The sequence below is a fragment of the Gavialis gangeticus genome, unplaced genomic scaffold (assembly GCF_001723915.1).
Source record: "Gavialis gangeticus isolate Ggan-Ray unplaced genomic scaffold, GavGan_comp1, whole genome shotgun sequence".
NCBI lineage: Eukaryota > Metazoa > Chordata > Crocodylia > Gavialidae > Gavialis > Gavialis gangeticus.
In genome coordinates this window covers 8,250,020-8,273,739 of record NW_017729002.1, presented here as the reverse complement: position 1 = coordinate 8,273,739, position 23,720 = coordinate 8,250,020, and the positions used below count along the sequence as shown (strand labels likewise).

The window sequence follows — 23,720 nt, the reverse complement described above, 5'->3', positions numbered from 1 at the left end:
ATCTTTGTGAATCTTCCAGATAACAGGAAGACAAGGATTACTGGTACAGGACAAACACGCCTATTTTGAATAAAGTAAAGAGTGCTACAATTATAAATGAGCAAATACAGCTTTATTACATGGCCAATAACTAAACTTAAAAAAAGCAGTTGAGATGCTTACCTGCCTAGAATAAGCCTAAAACAAATGTTATGCAAAACTCCAGAAGTCTTGGTTCAGAGATGACCTTTTATTAGACCAACTAAGAAATCGCAAAAAAATGATCTTTTTCTGCAAGCTTTTGGGTGCACACACCCTTCCTCAGGAAAAGTTAAAGATGGTAAAAAGTCCCTGTAGGTTGAAAATAAACTTCATTGTTGCACAGAGGAAGTAGAAGGTGGAAGTGTGTTCCTCTGGGTCCATGAGAGTATCTTTGTAAGACATGTTACACATTTACAACATGGATCAGTTAAAAAGAAGTACACTCAAGAATGTTTCTTTCCAATTTACTTGAAATAGTAAACAATGGAATGGTAAGCCTAGATTTTTACATCTTTCTACTTGACATTTGAAAAAATGAGGCATTTGGATTGGATGCAACTATTATAAAACACACAGGTAGGAGACTATATATATATATATATATATATAAAATATGGCTCAAAGAATTATCAGCTTGGCGCACAATGTCCCCCACTACAGAAAGGATGTGGATGAATTGAAGAGAATCCAGTGGAAGGCAATGAAAATGGTTCAAGGCCTGGTGCACATGACTTCTGAGGAGCGGCCGAGGGTACCGAGCTTATTTAGCCTCCAGAAGAGAAGACTGAGGAGGAGATTTAATAGCAGCCTTCAACTATCTGAATGGTAACTCCAAAGAGGATGGAGCTAGACTGTTCTCAGGGGTGGCAGATCACAGAACAAGGAGCAATGGTTTCAAAGTTGCAGCAAGGGAAGTTTAGGTTAGACAAAAAACCCCTAACATAACTTGAAGTAAAACTGATTACATGTTTTCCAGAAAGCCAAAGTCACAGCTAAATAAAACTATTTCCTTTACCTGCAAAGAGTCATGTTAACAACTGCAATAATTCATGGTCTCACTACCAGCATGAGGCAGTGCAGCAAAGATCTCTTTCGCTCACTCAGAAAGGTACAACAGCTATTTGGCTTACCCACATCCAGAAAACCTATCAAGACAAGTTCTTGGGCCTGTCCTGGTAGATAATATAAAGACAAACTATGCAACCCTGCTAAAAAGTGGATTCTTCCTCCCCCTGAAATTAAATCAGACAACACTTTATTAGATATTACAACGTATTTTCTTGCTTATACCACACACCTTTTTTCCAAAAAACAGTTGCTGGAAATTGGAGTTTTTTTCTTTATATGAAGAAATACGGTAAGAGAAGTTTCTGTCACTCACTGGGCAAAACCAAAGTATGCACAGGTCTCACAGGTAGCAGAACAATGATAAGGCTCAGCTCCCTAGCTGCTGCACTCAGCTATTTGTTAGAAGGAAAGATCTTTTTTTCCTTCATTCACCCTTTCAAAACAAGGTGGATCTCTTTTTTCAGGGAATGTTGTATGTAAGATAATATGATATACTAATTACACTGATGTCTTCATCACCTTTACTACCTAACTCCATGGAGCCATTTATTTTTTCAGCTAGAGAAAGAAACCAACAGACAGCAAGGAACCCTTTGAAAAAGTAGTGAGCAAATTAGGGTCATGTACTCTGAAGTTTTACATTATTCCACCAGGATGTAGAAGATTCCTCTGAAAGGAACAAACAAAGAATGGGTTTGAAGAAAGGTGAGATGGACAGCTTTTAAAAAAATAACACTTGATGGTAATAACATGCTAATGGTATTTAATTACCTTTCGTAGTTGATTTGTGAAAAATAAAGTCTGTAACAAGCTGTTCATGTAACAGGTTGCCCCCTGGTTCTTCAACCCAACATATCCTGTGTGCTTCTTGGAATCCCACCTACAAAGCAGTTAGCAGTGAAAACTTTAAGTTGGACATGAATAAATTTAACTATAATACAGGCATCAGTAATCTATGGCCCATGGCCCAGATCCAGCCCACAGAGCCACTTTTATCCAGCCTGCAGAGCTTCAGTGACAGGGGACTCCACCTACACACATTAGCATTTGTGGAGGAGGGGACCATGACAGCAGCTGTTGCAGAGTGAGCCAAGTTGAAAGTGGGCTAAGCTCAGAGACAACTTCCATTAAAGCATTCCCCTAATCCAGGGGTGGGCAAAATATCTGGCCCATGAGGCCATTCTCCTAAAAAATTTAGAAAATTAATATTGATCTGTCCTTGGGTCCTGTCAAAAATAACAGGAAGCAGGGGCAGTAGGACCCAGGGAAAGCCCAGCAGGGCCTGCCTGGCCCGGCCCCCCCAGGCAGGGCTTCTGGCCTGGGACCACGTGGCTGCCCCAGTGCCAGAACCTCAGGTGCAAGGGGGGAGGGGGAGGGGAGGGGAAGGAGGAGCCCAGGAAAGAGCGGCCCCTTGACTGCCCCATGGCCCACACTCCCTGATGCAGCTGCTCGCAGCCCGCACAGGGCTGCCTTGAGCAGGCACAGGCAGCCCCATGCGGGTTGCGAGGGGCTGCAGCGTGGGGCGACAGTTACAGAGCAGGGGAGGGGCCACTCTTCCCCGCCCCTGCGCTCAGCACAAGTTTGTAACCCACCCCCCGCTGCTAGTCTGGGGCCCGCGAGGCTTTGGGCTCGCCTGTCAAGGCTGTACTACGGCAGCAGCAGCTGCTCAGCACAGAGGAAAGCACCTCCCCGCTTGCCCCGCTGGCAGTGTTTGCTGTTGCTGCTGCCCACCCGGAGCTCGAGCACTGGGCAACCCAAACGCAGCGGTGGCAAACACTGCCCAGTGCGGCAAGTGGGGGCGGGGCTGCAGCTGCTGCTGCTGCAGCCCTGACAGGTGAGCCTAGAGCCGGTGCAGGGCCCAGGCTGGCAGCAGGGGTGGGTTACACGCTGGTACTATGCGCAGGGGGGAAAAAGCAGCTCCTTGCCTGCTCCATGGCTGGCACTCTACATTGCAGCCGCTCACAGCCCATGTGGGACTTCAGGACAGCCCCGCGCAGGCTGCGAGTGGCTTCAGCAGGGAGCATGGGCCATTGGGCAGGTGAGGGGCCGCTTTTCCCCGTGCTCTGCACCAGCCCCTTCCTTGCTGGTGAGCACAGGGTTGGGGCTACACGCTGCCCACCACCTGTACCACGGGGCTGGGGGGCACTGGGTGTGAGCAGGTAGGGAGCCAGCAGGAGCACGGAGCCCACATCAGTGTCCCAGGGCTACTACCAGTGGGGCCCAGAGCAGGGCAGCAGGAGTACAGGGTCCCAGCTGGCAGGGGCTCTGTGGAGCCGGGCCAGCTCCCCCCTCTCCCTGCTGGTGCAGCCCAGCCCGGCTCCACAGACCCCTGCCAGCCTAAGCCTCGCTCTGGGCCCCACCAGTGCTGGCCCTGGGACACTGGTTCCAAGATAGTGACCAGAGGGTGGGGCACCTGTCAAAGGGCAGGGCTACCCATGCGGACCTTGACAGCTTGCCAAAACTGGATAAGTGGCCCTCGGTTCAAAATAATTGCCTGCCCCTGCCCTAATCTAAAGTGCTGAAAAAAATCTCTGCTCTAGGATATTTGCTCTAGATTAAGTAATTCCACTAAGAAATTCCGTTCCTTAGTATTACAACCTGCCTGAATAAAGATTGCATAGCACATCTACCTGCCAGTCACGACAAACACGTTTAGCATTTCAGAACACTTATAAACTAAAGAATGAATGTATACTTTCAATTCTTTGGTTAAAGAGTATCTAAATCCTCACAGGGCAAAGAAGCATTTCAGCAAAAAACTATAACTTGTAGTTAAAATTACATTTTTTAATTTAAATCTGCAAAAATAACATCCAATAGAAAGACATCTAACTTGCTTAATGAGGTAGTTATAACAAATAATAAAGCTGAACTGAAACTAGGTATCAGAGCCACCTAATGGTGGCAATTATATTGCCTGGTATCAACAGCAGCATTAGGAACATTGACCCCACAACTACAAAACTTGCAGCTTTTTATAAAACAAATTGTATATCTATTCATAGATTTCGAAGTGCCTTGTTCCAAATAAAGTTACACAAGGTTAAACTGAACACAGATGAACACTTAAGACTCACAAAATAAATTTCTATGCAATAACAGAAAAACAGACTTTTGTTAAATCTGGAAGTTAACAACAGCAAAGTACTTTAAGAACCTCTGAGGAACTGTGCTATTTAAATAATATTCTTAAAACTACACAACACTTTTACTGAAATGAAAAATTTAAAGACTGAATTTTCTGTCAAGTTTTTTTTACTAAGCATTTCTGCTCCAGAGACAACTGCTAGAGATACTTACGCCACTCCATGGGGAGCATCTGCTTGAACATAGACTTCAAAAGTAACCTTGTCATCTTCTATAAATCCTTTTTCAGGATCAGTAACTTCCTGTATAACAGGAATGATACAAGAATGTTAAATCTACTTCCAAACTAACTTCTGAATCAAAATATGAAGAATGTAGTGAAAAATTCAGTCTCGACAATGCTCAGATTTTCCAAGTTTAAAAAAAATCACCCATAAAATTATTTTTTCCAGCAAGCTGGAGCAGCCATTGAAGGACACAATTAACCTCTGACATTGAGCTTTGTGTATTTAAATACTTTTTAATATCTTAATCTAGCAAACTTTTTCCAACTTTTATGGTTTTGCAACAGCAGTTCTATGTAAGTGGATAAAAAGGTTGGTAATCAAAGCTTTGCTTCTATTCATGGTGGATCATTTATGAAACTATTTTGGCCAGCTGAGAAAGGGCCAAAACTTCCCTAACAGCTGTCTTAATTTAAGACAAACATTGAGAGTATTACTTATGTACTAAATAGTGTCTGTACACAAATGCAAACAAGCCAAAACAAAACTTCTTTTAGCAGAGCTGAAAGAAACTTGGTAAAAATTAGTCTCGTTTATGCAAACACCACTACAGGCAGATAAAAAAAAAAGGGAAGGAAGGAAGGACAAAAATACTGAAGTCACTATATATCAGGTAAAAAAACTAAAAGGAATCTTCACTAATAGTGTAAAGCAAGTCAGCAGTACTCAAAGACATCTTCAACCCAAGCATCATTCACATGCTAGACTACCTCTTGTAGCAAAAAAATTAATTAGAAAAGCTGTTTTTGGTTTAAAAGACCAACTGCATGTCCAGGACCAGAACCATTCTCTCTCCCCAATAACAGTCCATTATTATATGCCCATTATACCGTCACTTACACTCCATGCCATGAAGTTGGAAAAGCCCCAGTCATTCTCCTTATGAAAGAATAAGTGACTAATTCGGCGACTGAATGATTTTTCATCGTCCTTGTAATTTATTATCTTGAGAACTGCTTGCGCATGACAAGACCATGACCTAGAAAAACAAACATTTGAAATGAATTTCAACCCAGGTTTCTTCAGTCACAGAAAATATTTGTGCAAAGTTTATTTTACATACTAAATCTGCACTTGCATAGAGATGACTACATGTTTTGTTCCTCATTAGATTTTTATAGTTTGCTTAGCTGCTATTAGAAGCATTAGTAAGAATTAATCTCTGGCCTTTAGGAGTCACACCATACATACTGATGCTCATTAGACCAAGTATTTCTCAAAAATGAAGTTTTAGATAACATTACTTTCTAAAAGCGCTCTCTATAAAATATTCTTCCCAGCATCTTATTTTGTTTTTACTTTTAAATTAAATGGGTTGGAACTATTTTATAAAAGGGTATGTTACAAGAACTAGGAAATAGCAGGCAACAATATAATAAGGTGGCCTCCTGAAGTTTATCGGATATCACTGGGCACTGACAGACAAAAAAAACCCCCCACAAAACCCCACTGTTTTACAAGAAGAGAAAGCATGTTATAGCCTGACCTGGCTCCTCAGCATCTGCATACATCGGGCAGTTCAGCAGGGCTTTTTGGCACTTTCATTTAAAGCTGAGTCAATCAGCTAATTACAGCACCAAAAGCCCCACTGAAGCTCCCGATGTATACAGATGCTGGGTGAACTGGGTCAAACTAAAGCAACACCTCTTCTGGACATGCACTGTGCTCGGACATGCCCACCTGAAAACAAAACGTCGGGTTTTTTTCACTTCTGTAAGCAGCCACTGGGGCTTAGTATTCATACACAGACAGCACTTCTACTTGAACTGTAGAAATGTATAATGCATGTAGAAATTAGGAACATCAGTCTGGAAAGGGACCTCCTAACTTGCCAACTCCAGTCCCTTGTATTGCATGAAAACATACTATAAAATTCCTTGCATAAACTAATTCAGCTCCACCTTAAAACTAGTCAGGGCCCACCCTCCCACCTCCACTTTTTGGGAGGCTGTTCCTAAACCTCACTCCATCCCAACAATTAAAAGCATTCTTCCAATTTCCAGCTTAAATTTAAATTTATTTATGGCCAGTTTACATCCATTTGTTTTTGTGGTAGTGGTGTTATTTAGCATGAAGTGTTCCCCTCCCCGCCTAATGTTTGCCTCCTGATGCGTTTACAGAAAGCATTCATATCCCTCTCAGCTATCATTCTTCTAGGCCAAGCAAGCTAATCCCCTTTAATCTCTACCTGTAAGACACTCCTTGGTCCCCTGGTAGTCCTTCTCTAACCTGTTCCATTTTCATTTCATCTTTCTTTAGCACGGTGTTCAGAACTGAACACAGCAAGTTTTCACTAGTACCTTTTACACTAGCACTAATACCATCCTACTGGAAATATCTTGTCTGATGCTTCCAAAGATCACAACCTGCGAGTGACTAATGCTCTCAAGTCTCTCTCAACCAGTCATTTCCAAATGATTTACTCCCAGTCAACAGCCAATACTCTACTTCCAAAACAAAGTAGGAGCCACTGCCATCACTATACCAGCGTTTCCCAACCAGTGTGCAGCGGCACAGAAGTGTGCTGTCAGAAATGAATAGGTGTGCTGCGGAATGAGCTACAATAGGTATGAGGATGGGGAATGCCTTAACAGGTGTGCTGCAGAAATTTAGTAATGTAAATGTGCCTTGGGCTGGAAAAGGTTAATGCACACTTCCTCAAAATAAGCCCTGCAAAACTGGGGTTCATATCCTAAGTGAGGAAACTGAGTTTTCTTCACTGGAATAGAATCAAGCAGACACTGTGCTGTAATGGCTCCCTAGACTGCTGCTATGTATCTCTGGTCTGGAAAACAGAAGGGGCAGGGTCCTACATTAACACCCTCACAGACATAGGTACTGGCTAAGCACTGTAGCTCGTCCCTGAAGCAGTAATTGAGTTGGCTATGGGGAAGTGAGCTGCTGCAAACTGCTCTCTGTACAGCATCAGAAGATAGCTTATTGCTAAGGAGTCCTTCCCCTAGAAATGCCATACACTGGCTTTATGGGTTTGATGATTAGTAGAGGTGAACCGATAGACTGGTCCCATATCGGATTGGCACCAATATGAAGAAAACTGAGAGTATCGGCAACTGGCTTTTTTTTGTCTGATGTAGCTGATAATGTGGCCGATAAAAGCTGCAGCGCAGCAGCAGGCAGCCAGGAGTGCAGCCCGGCAGCATGGAAAGCAGCTGGGTCTGGTTGGTAAGTCTGCTGTGGGGGAAGGGATGGGGGCCAGATGAAGGCCCCTGCGGTGAGGGAGGGAGGGAGTAGGGCAGGCTCTGCACAGCCGGGGCAGGGCGGGGAACGGGATAGAGTCACGGCTTGTCCAGAGGGAGTGGGGGGGCATTCCCACCTGAAGTTCACCCCAGGACAGCATGGAGGGCCATGTGCCCCCAGATTTGTGCATCTGGTGGGGCGGGTTACCACTGCTGGCTAGGGCTGGGCTAGCCTCAGGGTGGACAGTGGTGGTGCTGGGAAGGGGGCTGCAGCCACCCCAAAATTTGCCCTAGCCCCCTCCCAGTGCCACTGTTGCGCTCCCAAAGCGCAGCTCAGCCCAGCCCCTCACCGGGAAGAGCCTGGAGCAGCCCCGGCCCCAGTCCGCAGCAGCAGCACTCCCAGCAGTGGAAGCTGGCCCCCCAGTACCCTCTGGATGAGCAGTGGCTCTGTCCCACACCCTGCCCTGCCCCAGCTGGGCAGCCCCTGCCCGTGAAGGCCTCGATCTGCCCCCCCACACCCTTCCCCCACAACAGGCTTGCCAGCTCCACACCGCTCTCCATGCTGTGGGGCTGCATATCAGAATTGGATAAGTATCGGTCAACATGGCTCGTTTAAAAAAAAAATCGGCCATCGGTATCAGCCCCCAAAATCTCTCTATGAGTGCCTAATGATTAGCAATGCATACTTGTGCTGCCTACTCTGGAGATGTTGGATTGTCCTTCTCATGAAACATTTCATTTTTTCTTGGCAGGTTTTCTTATATGATTCCTCCTTTCCCTCAACTCAGACAGAGGGTGGCAATGAAGGACTACGTTTTCCAGCGCAGTTGTTTTCTGTCAGGCAAACAACATGCTGGACCAAATCAATAATCCTTCTACGTCAACAACCTACGACTGATATTTATCCGTACTTTATGCCTCAGAGAAAGATGAAGGAAATCACCTTATATAAACTATTATGAAATAACCTGCAAATAGTGAAAATTTCTTTCTGATCCAGCTGGGCCACGGAGGGGACAGAAGTCACTACCTTAGGCTATACTGGCAAGAAAGGGGTTTTTTTTGCCTACTTTATTTAGAAACTGCTGCATTATAGGGCAGAATTAATGACTCAAGTGGATTAGAGGGATGTCTAGTAGCATTTTAACACAAGTAAGCACAGATCTTCCTTTCCCATGACAGCAAGGCTGGCAATGCTGTTGACAGAGTGTGATGCTCTCTTAAAAGTCTCTCTCGCATCGCTCTCACCAGTCCAAGAGAATCATGTTTTAGTTCCATCAGAAGCTTCAAGTTGAACAAATCGCCTCAAAGGACAAGTCTTACAACATGACTTTGGAGCGGGGGTGGGGAGCAAGTAGTAGATGAAAAGTAGAGAACTCTTCAGAAACTAAAAACAGAATAAGCCCTGCCCCTCAAGACAAGAACTCCGCCAAGTAATTTTAATCAACTATTAGTTTGTTTTGCAATACAATTAAACAAATGTCATATCTGGGTTTGCATATCAATTATTTAAAGCATCTTACGTGGAATCAGATTCAGCATTGCATTGAAGAAAGAATCCTACACTTTTTTGGTGTGGTCTGTCAGGATAAAGACGTGGCATCACCATGATCTTCCATGGTAAGTTTCGTACAAAGCAGGGAGGACTGAGGACTGACTCACTCAGTCTATTGAAACGTTCAACTGTAAACTGAAACGTTGCTTCTGATCGCCAACTTGTGTCTAAGCAAAAAAAGAAAAATGATCAAAACAGTAACTTCAAATTCTGAAGACACTTTTAATTGCAAAACATACCTTTTCAAAACTGGGGAACACGTGCTACCTGAAAATAAAAGTTTTGCAAAACAGTAAGGCATAAAAACCATCACAAACACTCAACTACTGGAAGAACTTACTGGTACCCGAGTTAAAATTTTTCTCATGAATCAGAAATAATTAGTACTGTTTTCCAGTAACTATCCTACTATGAAAAGTTTCTTAGAATGTCAGTTCCAGCTGAAGTGACATTACAGTATACATTCAATTGTCATAAAAAAGACGGAAGAGCATTTCTAGAAGAATGCATCCTCCAATCCAATCTACTCTTAAATTATGTTTAACCTCTAAAATGTATTACAAATCATATTTCAAAGTCTTCTCCAAAGGTAAGCAACAGCATAACAAAGGGTCCTATATATGTCAATTTCCATGCAATTTAGATTACTATCAACTCCAGCTCTTTGTCCCTGAAACTTCTATATAGAAACAGATTTCTGTTTCAGCAGAGACTCCACTCCCAACAGTGAGAGGCAGAGAAATAAGGACATAAGAGTACCAAGAATCTATTTACGTCATCAAGTTTTAATGAGTCACCATTTAGCTACTTTGTATTGCCCCAATAGCCACCGCCCCACTAAAAAAGTGAAAGCAGCAACTATTTCTTTTTTAATCCTTGTTAGTTGACTGCATAATTTATAAGATCAAGGACCTACAAATTCTGTGACAGTCTAGAATTAAATCCTGTGGGAAGATTCACTGGAAAAACTAAGACAACTTCAACACAAACTTGTAACATTGTATCAATTACAGAAAAATGCAGTAAAACTTGGATTTTCTCATTTTAAGGAAAAAAACATGGGAAACAGTGGGTTTCCCCTTATAGACTGGCAAAGTTCCAACCTACCAGGGACTGGAAGGAGGAATATCAAGGCAGGGGGTGCTATGTGCATGTGCGTACATACACATGCACATGGCTGCCAGGGAGCCTGGAGAGTTGCTCCTGCAGGTAAAATTGAGGAGGGGGTGGGAAAAGGATTGAGGTCCTATAGTGAGGGAGGAAATTGGGCAGGGCTGGGGATGCTGCCCAGCTGGGCTGGTGCATAGGGCTTGGGGCCCAGGATTCCAATGTGTGGCTGCAAGGCTCATGCAGGGAGCAGAAGGGAACAGCGAGCAGCTTGTCTAGAGGGCAGCAGGGGAGGGGAAGACTCCCTGCCGCTGTGTGCATTCCCAGGGGTATCCCATGGCATGTGCCCTGCCACAGCTTGTGCATGGGGCAAATGTGGGCTGCAGACTCGGGGGCTCCCTACCTTGCTGCCCTCCCCCTGGGGTCTCTGTGGCCCAGAGAGCAGGACTTGGTGCAGCAGGTCAAAGCAGGGCAGGGAAGCCTAGTACCACCATAGCAAAGCACCCTCTGCCCTCCCAGCAGTACCGGGGATGGTAGTGTGGAGAGGTACCCTTCAATGCTGCTGGGTGGACAGAGAGTGCCTCACCATAGCAACATGGGGCTTGTGGTGGCGGCACTGAGCTTCCCCACTCAGCCCTGCTTTGTCCTACCATGCCAGGTCCTGCCTGTTGGGCTGCAGAAGCCCCAGGGGAGGGCAGCAGGGCAGGGAGCCTCAAGCACACAGCAGGCAGCCTGCAATCACGCTCCCATGGGCTCTGCTCCAGCCATGCTGCCTGTGGGGGGAGGGAGCAAGACTCATTGCTCTGCTCCGCTGCAGCATTTGCTGCCTCCCATGGATGGCATCCGGGGCTTGCGTGCTGCTGTGGAGGGCAGGGGGTTGCAGACCTGAGATCTGGGTCCCTTAGCCCTGGCAGCTGGAGGCCCCCTCTGGCAGGGCTGGGGAGGTGGGGGGATGTCGCTTGGGAGTGAGGGACAATATCAGGCAGGATACTGGCATATGAGGGCTGCTGAGCACCCAAAGCAGAGTGGGGTGGCACAACTGCAGCTGGACCTGTGTCCTGGTAAGCAAAGGGGGTAGGGGGAGCTCTGATTTTCCATGATAAAAACCCAAAATCAAATGCCAAAAAGAATATTTACAATTTATTTTATTATAGTGATAGAGGTACTGGCAGGCTTCCAAACTGCTTTAAAATTGTAAATATCTCAATAAAACACAGTGTTCAACTGATATCCATACACAGTGGTGTTTCATTTTCATCATGGAAAAAACGCAGATGGGGGGGGTTACATCAGAGAATTTGCTATTTTTTATTAGAGAAAACCAGGATCACTGTTGCTCTCACACATTTGTATGGCAGGTGTCAACAGGGATGCTGAAGGTTGTGGCAGCCTTGGTTGGGAACAGCGGGTAGGAGAATGGAATCCTTTACTGCCAAGAGTACACAGTGAGGTACCTACATATATTCTTTATTATATGAAGCACCTAGTACCGTATGCAGAAGATACAAAACCAAACATATTCTTTCAATTTCATAAGGTAATATCCATTTTAGTGAAGGAGGCAGCAATCAAGTGCCTTCCTCAAAGTCACATGTATATGGTTTATGGTGGTACAAGGAACTAAAACCTGGTCACAAGTCTTAAAAAGGAGTACTCCAAGGCACTGCACTATTCTGTCTTTAAATCACAGAATGTACAGTTGCACACATTTTTTGTGCTACACCAAACATTTAACCCAATTAAAATGTATTAGATTGGAAAGTTTATCTTTTAAAATAATCTATTAGAAGATGAAGAATGATTAAATAAGTCTGAAGTATTAGTTGAATATCTCAAGAAATTCTTCTCTCCAGTGAGAGGGCATTTGTTCCTTGCATGCCTCTCAACCTGCAGAAGCAGGAATTGGGCAGGAGTTTAGGGTGGAGCAATGCGAGATGCCAGAAGACTGAGCCACCCCGTGCACTCTGTTGGAGCGCAGATATTTCAAAGGCTTCAAAGATATTTTTCATCTTTTGAGGATGAATTTTGAAGCTTTTTGGCCATTTTTGAAGTGCTTCTTTGACCTTATACATTTGTACACTTGCTGGTTGGAGTGCTCCAAAGACCAAAAACTACCCAAATGCAGAACATGCCATCAGTGTGTGCAGTAGAATTTAGAGTAAGGACATGTAAGGCATATGATTTTGAAAAAAAACCTGATACAATGATCAACTTGAAAAAATAATATATATGCAATAGATATACATACATTTAAGTGTATATTTATGTAGCAAACTATTTGATTTTACAAACAGTTTTTGGTCCATATTAGCTGGGATTACTGACTATTGTTTTTCTCTTCCAACCTGACTATAATTATTTTTTTTTAATGTAATCACTCCACTTCTGGAGTTTCAGCTACATATGATTAATTAACAAATATCAGACTAAGATTACTTGACTTCTCCTTGCCTTCCCATTTGTTTAGGTATGCTAGTGTTGTATATGTTTATCTAAATACTTCCTAAAAACCAGCAATCCAAAATAGTGGTATGATCCTATTTTCCATGAGAGAGAAAATCTAGCCTTAGGTCTAGTCTGATGTAACAGGGGGACTCTCTCAGGGCCGGTGGCCCACCCACCTGTTTTTGCCTGGCCTGCCAGCAGCAAACCCCTCTGTTTATATAGGTGGCCAGAGTTCCAGACTGGCTGCTGTAATCAAGCACCTACTGGCTGTTTGGCTCAGCCCTTAAAGTGGCAGGCACCAATGGTGCCCGGCCACATCTACACACAGGGCCACCAAGGGTGCATGGATATGTATACATTCTGGTAGTTTGGTGGTGGAAGCTACAAGGATATGTTAATATAGCCAAAACCCATTTAACTGGTCAACAGAACAAAAATCCTCTAAACTTATGACCTAGGAATAGCACATGAGCCATTTTACTATCAAGAAACATATCTTTTAAGTGTTTACAATTTGGTAGAAAACAAATTTTTCTTTTGAAGAAAAACTTGACAGTTCTCCGTGCATTATTCAGTTTATGTTAAAGTACTTTTTCAGCTGTATGATTAATGGCAAGAAATGGTTAAAACCAATTATATTCCATGAAAGAATGGACTTTCAAATGAACTCCACTGGTGTCAAATGAGGGGTATAATACTCCACAATTAAGATTCCTGTTTCTGAAATCCTCTGCTTCAAATGACTATTAGGAACAGAGCTTCAATGGATACTTTTAATACTGTAAATACCATAATCGTTCAAGTTTTTAATTAAAGAGCCTTCAGTTTAAATCTCTTACTTGTGAGGGAACTGGTTAATCTAATTGTCACGTGGAATCTTTTACATGAGAATGAACTGATTTAAAACAAAAAACCACTCATGATAGAGGATGTTTACTGAAGCTGTCACTTCCACCTTGCAAAAAATTAACCTTAGTGAAATGCCTCAGGTACCATTTCAGAACATGCAAAATCCCTGATTCTTTGAACTTGATTACCTCCTTTCCTACAGCGGAGTATACATTTCACTTGAAGTCAACTTTTGTTCCCCTACAAAAGTCATGTTTATAATACACCCCAGAGACATTATTTAAACAGTTCCTTTCAACTGCAGAGATTAACAATATATAAAAATGCGTGTATTTTTAGCTCTGCTCACTTCCAAACTCAGAGCATTTATTTTTCTGACCAGTTCCTACTTAGGTTCATTTTCCTGGATGGACCACTTCTGCTGCACCTTGTAGACTAAATAAATTATAAATATAGATGTGGAGCACAAAGTTTTGTGACTTCATGAGATGCTTTTGCGAATGGAGACCATTAAAGCATGTGCACTCATGTGCTCTCTTTCTCTCCCCCTCTCTTGGTTAGTAAGTCTAGAGGGTGCATATCTATCCTGTCTTCTATCTGACTTCAGACTAACATGGCTAACTACCTCTCTTTACTTCTCTCTTTACACCACTGTCCCTGTACATGAATACTCCTTTGAAAATAGATGCTTCTCTTCCCAATGTCTTGAAAGTATAAACACATCTCCACAAATCAGTCTGCTAAAACAAATAGGCCAATGCTTTCACCTTTAGCATACCATAGCAAACAATTTAATCTCCCAATGACAGAAGTATCTCTGTTCTACGGAACCTGATGAAGGAGGCATCTTTTTGTTACTCTGACCAGAAGGGCCATATTGTACCAACATCAAGAAAAAAGTCAACATCTAGCAACTTATTTTCAGATCCACTGCCAATGAACTTCCATGGAACAAGTCACTACACATTGTGCTTTTCTGCCATTCCCCTTCCTTCTCATCCCACCTGTCTCTTACCCAATGGCTGTCTCAGTTTGCATTTTCACTGACTGACTTTCTTGCATGCATACTGGCTTCTTTTGTATTCCATTCAGGAAGAGCACAGACGAGCTGCAGATGCTTCCTCAGCCTGACAAAAGGTGTTTGTACCCGAAAACTTGCAAAGAAGCATTTTTTTCAACTATTTTAATTCATCTAATAAAAGATATTGGATTTACCCAAAAAAACTTTGTCTTCCTGCCATTGAGTATTCTACCCTTATAAATTTTTTAGCAATTCACACAGTAGCATGATATACAATATTTTCTTATATCAAACTTACACTGTTCCCCAAAAATTCAGCGGTTGGTAATTGGTGTGCACATTATAATTGAGGAAATAGGTAACTGCAATTTCTGCCACATCAGGCTCTACCAAAGAAAAGTGAAAGTAAAACTCTGCATGCTGCATGCAAAACTCCCTAGTTGCTGGCTGTTGGATGCTGCCTCCTTCCCCTCCAAGCACACACACATTAGAAGAGGCTCTCAAGGAATTTTTCTTTCCTTTTGCCTTTCAAAAACAAGATGCCTATTTTGCTGATATTGCATGTGAGAAAATATGATATTAGGTCTGGTGTAATTTTGTGGCCCCTTATTTCCACCCTATCTGCTACAAGTGCATGAACCTACTAGCGTGTTACAGGGGTGCAGGTTGTAGCCGTGTTGATATAAGGACATAGGCAGACAAGGTTCTTCGGGTGAATCTGATATCTTTCAGACCAACTGCATTTCTGGAATGCATAACCAGCCCAGCCGCTGGCTTCTTTACTTTTCATTCCATCCAGGAAGAGCACACACCAACTGCTGAAACTTCCTTAGCCTGACGAAGGGTTTTTGAACTGGAAAGCTTGCTTAATAATTGTTCTCCAACTACTTAGGTTGGTCTAATAAAAGATATCAGATCCACCCAAAGAACCTTGTCTGCCTATGAACCTACTAGCAACATTAATGCTTTCTCCTAGCTTAACAGGGTGCTTGCAATCTTCTGTAAATGAGCTGCAATTGTTTTGCTCTGTAATGCTTGTTCTTCCTCCAAGATGCACTGATACAGTCTTATCTTGAACTTAGTTGTTGCAAAGAGGCCTGCTAAGAGTAGATGGGTTACAGGTAATATCAACACTGACACCTTGATAAACATGTTCTACCTTCTGCTATCCCTGATCTCACTTTATTACTAACACTTCAATCACTGGGCTAATCCTTACATACATGTTATTATATAAATTGGGATAGCAAGAGTATAAACACTACAACTGCAATTTCAAATGAAGAACAAATAATGCAATATCTGGTGGGTTGCCCAACTGAATGGCCTTTATGAAGGCATCATCTGCCTAGGTAAGGTAATGCTCAGAGGTTTCCTGGATTGCAACATTTGCACTGCAGCAATGTCCTATCTCTGGTGTACAGTAAAAGCAGCATAACATCACAATGTAGCTAGGCACTCCTTGCTCAGGTATGATTACAAGGAACGATTAACCAATATGTCAAAGAATTTCTGTACTAATTATATATTGCCTGATAGACTGCTCATCCCCAAAACTTAATTCCCTATTTTTTGTCCCAGATCCTATCACATGAACTAATTCTATACTATAGCAATGTCCTCTGAAACCTGTGAACCTGATAGAAGAGCATGGAAGAGTTATCTTAGTGGTTAGCTCCAGCACAAACATGGCAGGCTTTTGCTGGGGACCTCTGCAAAGAGGCTTTTTTATGCAAGTTGGCCCATGGCCATATAAAATGTTGTCATTTCCACTTAACTTGATATTCTGTATTGACTTTCATACAGAGTCAAAGTTACTCTGCCTAGACAGGAAGTAAATATTTATCTGAATGTGTGTGTTCTCTATTAGCTCTGATATAACTTACCTCTTACGCAGCCTGACTGGTTTTTGCTCAGTTTATTTAAAAGACTGTATTATTTTTATTTACACACACACACTTTGTAGATACATTTTTAGATGAAGTTTTTATACTACTTGGCTAAACATGAGGGTTTTTTGTTGGATATTTTACTACTAGGTCAGTCACTTGTAACTGGTGGATGGTAATGTCAATGCCACCTGGTATAATCTTGATTGGTCACCATAAAGTTCTGTGTCATGGCTGTGGTATCATTAAAGGCAGCAAGGACAACAGATACCACAATCTTAATCAAAATGGAAACCACTGCTTTATCTTTTAATACAAATCCTTTAAGTACAAGTAAGGCCTTCCATAGAAAATTCTGAAGCTGCTGTTATATAGGACTCACTTTCATTTACTTTGCTCTTTTGCTACTTTGACCCTTTTGACGTCAATTTTTCCTCCTGATCTTTTTGGCTATGACATAGTGACAGTGCTCATTTTTGAAGTCTGGCCATAATCTTTTTGTCCTGTATTTAATTATCTTTTCTCACTTGAACGCTCCCATCTCCAGTAATTAATGCCTTAGTGTTACATTACTTTTTTAACTCCCAGAGGTAGATACTTATGACCTGCAGCCTTATCCTAATTGCTCTCTTGATCAGAGTCTCACAAAAATCAGTGAGAAAGTTTCAGTTTTACCTATATAATTGACTGCGATAATCTAACCCTGTTCATTTTTTCTGGAGTTTAACTGTAATGAAACTTCATTTATTTCCTCTGATCCTCTCATTTTCCTATATAGTTCTTGGGAAAAAAAAGAAGAATGTTTTTTTCTCCTTTAAAGAGTCTGTCTGTTCCCCATAATAGATGATATACAGATTATTTTTTGTAAAGTATTTAGAATACTTGTACTTCTAAGCATATTTATAAACAGTTAGGTACATCAATTTAAGTGACAAGGCTCAGAGAAAGGACTATACCCAAAAGCTATTTTACGTAAACATTAAAGTTGACTCAGAAAAAAAGAAAGAGACAAGCTGTACTCTTCAGGTCGGTCCCACATGTTGGTCATTTAAAGTTCCATTTCGAAAAGAGGGGTCACCACCATGTGCTGCACCCAGATTAAAACTTGGCTATGGCTGCTACTTGATTATCTAGCAAAACAGACAGAAGTGTGCTGGGGAGAGGCAGGACGGGTGCAGTCATCTGCAGCACAATGGTGGTTCTAATGGATCTGAACAGATTTTCAGAAACCAGTAATTATAACTGCATTTAAAGATTTACAATGAAATCTTACTGTCCATACACAACATATCTAGTTTTTCTGCTTACAATTTTTTGGATGCCCAACCTCTTTAAGAATAACTAATCTAGAAATTGCTATATAGATCTTTAAAATGTTATTTTCTGCACTAGACAGCAATGACCCTTTACTAGCAATGATGCACCTAGAGGTGGGATTTTTTTCTGTTTTCTTGCTTGTTTCATAATCAGTTACACTATAGCACCTCAAAAGAATCAAAAACCTTTTAAGCTGCGCACTATACTAATAGAGAAGTCAGTCCCTGGCCCCACCTATATTTTCATCATATATTTACTTACCATCCTCCATGTCTTCTTCTGTGTTGTTGTGTCCATCTGCCATCGCTACATTCCCATTGATGACAGGATTTTGGGTAATTCTTGGTGGATCATCTGTATCTCCAGCTATGAAAAACAGAACACAAAAGAAATTAGCCATGAAATGTATGTTTTGTCTGTACTAGAAAATTTCGAAGTGACAGATTATATCAGAAAAAAGCATGCTTAAGTGCTGAATAAGAATATGCATCAGGAAGTTGTATAATTATACCAGTATAATTACAGGCCTATAATGCTGCTGGTAAATTTCCCCATGTAAACAAAAACTTAAAAGGTTCTAGACTGACACAGAACACAAGCATTTAAAGTTATACTTCGAGTAGTAACAAATGCATACACTTTCCCATGTGGCATCATATCTCACAGTCCAGAACCTGAGTTCAGCTAAATATAATACATATGTACTTGGGCTTCTAAATGACTATTACTAATTTGCTTCATAAAGTATTTAATAATAGCAATCCAGAAGTAAACAGGTAGAATAATTTGTACCAAGACTGACTGAATATTTTTTGCTCCATAAAGGATTTAAATCCATGTGAAATAATGTCTAAGTTCTTACTGAAAAAAATAGAAAGAAAAAAGATCATGACATTTCAAAACATTAACATTTAAAAACTACCACCTTGTTATCCAAGATCACTATCATTGTTAAGCTTTGATAGTACAGGTGGTTAAAAACAAATGCAAAAAATACACCTACAACTCTCTCTCAAATCTAAAAAACCCCTGATGTTAAAAAACACACACCGTGATTAAAGTAACAAACAGACCCTGCAAACCCATAACTTTGTTTCTACTTCCTGCCCACCACAAAAAAACTATACCAATTATTTAATTATGGTAAGAGATTATGCAGAAGACAGTAAATTTCATATCCTAGACATAACTCTGACCTTAAAATCAGACATGAGTGAGCAAATGCTTTTGCCTACAGGGAGGACATACGGAATCCTATAAAATTCCTGATAGGCATACGAGCGTCTCCTGTGTAGATGTGATCTTAGCATTAGGGTCATAAAATAATTCAAAAAAATATTTTCAGGGCCATATCTGTGCTACATAACTGAAATAGTGATAATAGGCTTCTTAGTTTGAACCCAAAGATTAAGGAATTTATGCTCAGTTTAGTACTATACTCTAATAAAAGGTTCACTTAACTTAAGCCCTGTTTTCAGGCCTTAAAAATGAGTCACTATCATAATTCTCACATTGCTTAATAGGTTGCACAAGAGGAAGAAACTACAATGAAGCATATTCCCTTTTTTATTTACCTATATTGCTAAGCTGAGAACGTATCAAACTAAAATATATGTTCCACCTGCAAAACCTACATTCAACAGTACACAGACAATTAGCACACTTCCTACTCCAATCCAGACAATATAAACTAATCCTGCACCCAATACTGCAAGGTCCCTTGTTATAAAGAAATCAAAGGAACACAAATGAACAAATGTATGCAAATAAGAGGAATCAAACATCTTAAAACTTCCTAATCTGCTCACATTGCTTAGTAGGGGCCAACTTTTTTGGCAGGTGTGCCAATAGCTAAGCCCTGCCCCCTACTCAAGTGCCACCCTGATCCTCCTTCACTGCCAGATCTGCCACTCCACTTGCTTTCCCCTGTGCTTCTTGTCCTATCTGATGCTCTGCTTTCTGCTCCCTGCCCTATCTGTTGATGCGTTTCCTCTTCCCTGCCAAATCTGCCATGCCACAAAGGGTTTTCTGTGCCACCTGTGCCACAACTGCACATGTTGACCACCCCTGATATAACTAACACCAAAGGTGCGTCTACACCGCACAGGGCCCACACTGTGGCTGGAGTGCCCCTGCTCACTGATGCCCCCTACCCTGGAAACATGCTGGCAATGCCACTACTGTACATCTTTCTGTGACTGCTCAACATCTCAGTCAATGGCATGCTTAAAAATGGCTACTGGAATGATACTGCAGCTGCCACATGGGGCAGGGCACTCCACTTTCAGTGCGCTGCTGATGCAGTATAAATATGCCACGACTAATTTTCTACACTCCTGCAAAACTAAGTGTCAATATTATTTCACAGTAACAAACCACACAGATGTTAATATGCTCAACTCAAGTAAGAAGTACGGCAACCATAAAGTAGAATCAAGTCTTTATTGCTGTCCGTCCTAAAACCAAGGGCCTGATTCTAGTCCATCTATTAGCTGCCCATGTGTGAGTCTATCCCACCCTTTTAAGTCCCTGAACATCCATTAATGCACCTGTAACACGGCATCATGTTACCCTTGAGACTAAGTCACAAAAAACCTGCAAGGGATAGATCTGACTTATTACAAAAGGCACGTGTTGGAGAGGTTTTTCAGGGACTCTAGTAGGATGGAACAGGAACTGGGCATAAGACTTTGGTTACAAATAATTATTATAGGATGCAACTAGTCACTAAATACTGACATTTATACTGGTTAGAAAGGAAATTATTTATCTGATCTAATTAAGTAATAATTAAATCTTAGTTTCCAACAAGTAATGAAGCCACTGGATTTGTCAAAAAATAAAAAAATCTGAAGAGATTAAACTTCAGTTTGTTTCCTAGCATCCACATAACGTGACAGATACCCGACCCAGGAGAGTCATGCAAGGACATCACCTCAGGGTCAATACTAAAACCAAAATAATGCAAAGAACAGCTTCAGTGTTTTTGTTTAGGAAGTTTAGTAAAATTTTATGAGAGAATGTCAGGTATGTTAAACAACCCTCCAAAAGGGACACTGATACCTGAATTTTTATTCATGTATACTGTTTGCATCCCTTATATCTTGTTTAATTATTATACTTCTTACAGTGGATGTACTGTAGCCAAACCCATAGAAACACAATGAAAATACTGACCATTTGGTGGCAAGAGATACCAAGTGAAGCAAACTGCCTTAAAGCGCACACTTTCAAATGTGCATCAAGCTTTGTCTCTCTTATTTCACAAACATGTCTATTAGCTACAGACTATTCAGCACCCTGGACAGAGCTGAACTTATTTTCAAAACAAGCTTCTCCCAAATTACACTGTCTAGACAGATACATGTTGACTTCTCCCCCTTAAGTACATCCCTGTATAGTTATTTAGACACCTAATGAAAAACTACAACAATATCTGAGACCTTTCATTTTCTAAAAGGACTCTGAGAGCCGCTTGGACAATATCAGCGATGTGTACAATCAGATGACAAATTCACTGATATCCACTGGGAATACCTTGTATTCAAGTTACCACCCCTAACAAAACCCTCCAAACCCAAATATTTTACATGAGTTAAAGTGTACTTGGGGCTTTCAATTAACAGAAGTCTGGAAATGAAAAGTGGGAAGGAGCAGGGGAGGGAATATCAAACATGATAATACACTATAAATTTCCCTGCTTATAAAAAAATAAATTTTTAAAGGGAAACATTAAAAAGGTGGGAAAAGTGACTCCTTGAAACCACTGAAATAAATGTATATTTGAATGTCAGACTGAAAGATTTTAAAAGAAATCTGCCCCTCCATTTCAGCAGCACAAAGCCAAGCAGCGACACTAACGACAAAATTAATTTTCCCCCGATGTAGAGGGATCTCTACACTCTGCAGTGGATAACACCTACCTAACCCGATTCTGGTATTCCATCCAGAAGTGAGATGAATTTACAGACTGGGCTGCAAAAGAGCTTGAGATACCATTGCTGTACTTGCTCTGTGAATTTAACAAGAGCTTACATGTGTCACCTTTCACAAAAATCAGACTAACCAACCTTCTAGAGAAAACAAATGCGTTGTTAGAGACTGTACAGCCCTATGGCTAAGATACTGGCCTAATATTTGATCCTCAAGTTACAGGTTCTATTCCTAATGCTGTTATGCTTGATACAGGGGTAGAGAATTGAAGTGATTTCCCACACTGTAAGAAGGGAATGAACATCTCTATCTCTTGTAAACCACTCTGAAATCTGCAGATACTTTATAATGTTCATTGAGTTTATTTACAAACTCAAGGAATTCTCCAAATCAAAATCACTGAAAGGATCTGAGCATCTCTGAATGGCATATTCAGTACTGTGAACCAACTGCAGAATGCACTAAATTGACATGTACATAACAGTTTCAAATAAGCAATGTCACATTTTCTGTACTGTGCTTCTAAGAATTGAAGTTTTATTTACATTATAGTGTACACCTCTGTGAATCTTTTAGTGACAATGGGAGATCAGATCAGACTTAAAATGCAGACTTTATCAAAACAGCTTTCATAAACAAAAAAAGGACGCTCTTCTAAACACCATATTACTTGGAACTAAGATGAGGCTCTGTCCCCCCCCAAACAACGTGTGGAAAGAAAAGCCTCATCTTGGATTCAAGTACCAGTCTGAGTCAGGTGGCTGCTCAGCTCCAACCTCAGTACGGAGCTTGGGGTTGAAGCCAGAGCTGAGCTGCCATCTACTGTGGGCTGGAATGGCTCATTTGGCCAGGGGGGCAGGGGGGTGAGGACACTTATAAAGCTTATTCAAAATCCATACAAAGATGTGCGAATACAAAAACGTTTTTGTTATTCCTGTTTTGTTTAAGTTGATTCAAACTCTTTTTGAGACAGTGCTCTGCATTCTTATAGGCTCTATGACTAGGCAAAGGAAGATGTACAGAAAAGACTAAAGGTACAGACGATTAACCTAGGGAAAAAAATATAGAGAGCTTTTCAAATTTTGCAATGGTTAACATAAGAGTTATACACAGATCAGATGTAATGATGTCTTCAACTATCACATCCAAGGAATATTATCAACTTAAATCCATTTCTCCATGTAATCACAGCATTTTCAAATTACTAGTATTCTTACACACATTATATTAGAATATATATGTTATCCCTAGACAGAAGGCCTTACACCTAATGCTTGTCAGTAATTTTTAAGATCACATTTCTTTTCAGATGAAGTACTGAAAAGTGATAAATTTGCATTTTCCCTTACTTTGACCTTAGAGTGTGCGCATGGGGGGAGAGGGAGAAGGAAAAGGGTAATATCTATATCTTATCAAGATTTCAAAGGGTGAGAGGAACAACATTTTACAGTATCCCCAGGAAAATAAGGGCAACTATAAGGCTCCCACAGGCCAAGAAAAGGACGCAAGTAAACACAGTGCCTAAATCACGGGAGTTTTGAGCAGATAAACATACACTGCGGTCCCAGCCACCCAGGGTGGATTTGATGTAAATCAATTTAAATCACTGGCCAGGAAGCCTTGATTTAATCAATATTTTCTACAAAAAATGCATTCTAGTTGCATCATATTAGCTTTAATACCATATTATTCACAACTCAGAGACAGATGTATGTTTCATTTTTAGACAGTACACACTATATACTTTAAAGTAGTGATTTATTCTGATATTTTTTCCAGATTAATATTGCAGCTACATCAGAAAACTGAATTATGATTTGGTTATTTTATTTACCAACGCTGACTGAAGCAGACACTTGTGAAGTCACTGAGAGGTGAACTATCTCCAATTCACTAGATTAATCATGGATATTTGAGGATTTTTGCCATGATGTATTAGGAGGATGT

The 23,720-nt window shown here is 41.3% G+C and overlaps 1 protein-coding gene across 1 annotated transcript in view; it reads right to left on the bottom strand.

Annotated features, from left to right (window-relative positions):
• USP7 (ubiquitin specific peptidase 7) overlaps positions 1-23,720 on the bottom strand; it is a 128,051-nt gene that overhangs the window by 61,570 nt on the left and 42,761 nt on the right. The window contains exons 2-6 of the mRNA XM_019507476.1: positions 18,102-18,206; positions 9,181-9,379; positions 5,301-5,439; positions 4,390-4,478; positions 1,861-1,969 (exon numbers count right to left, since the gene is read on the bottom strand). Of these exons, the coding sequence (XP_019363021.1) occupies positions 1,861-1,969; positions 4,390-4,478; positions 5,301-5,439; positions 9,181-9,379; positions 18,102-18,206 (641 nt within the window). The remainder of the gene's footprint in view (positions 1-1,860; positions 1,970-4,389; positions 4,479-5,300; positions 5,440-9,180; positions 9,380-18,101; positions 18,207-23,720) is intronic.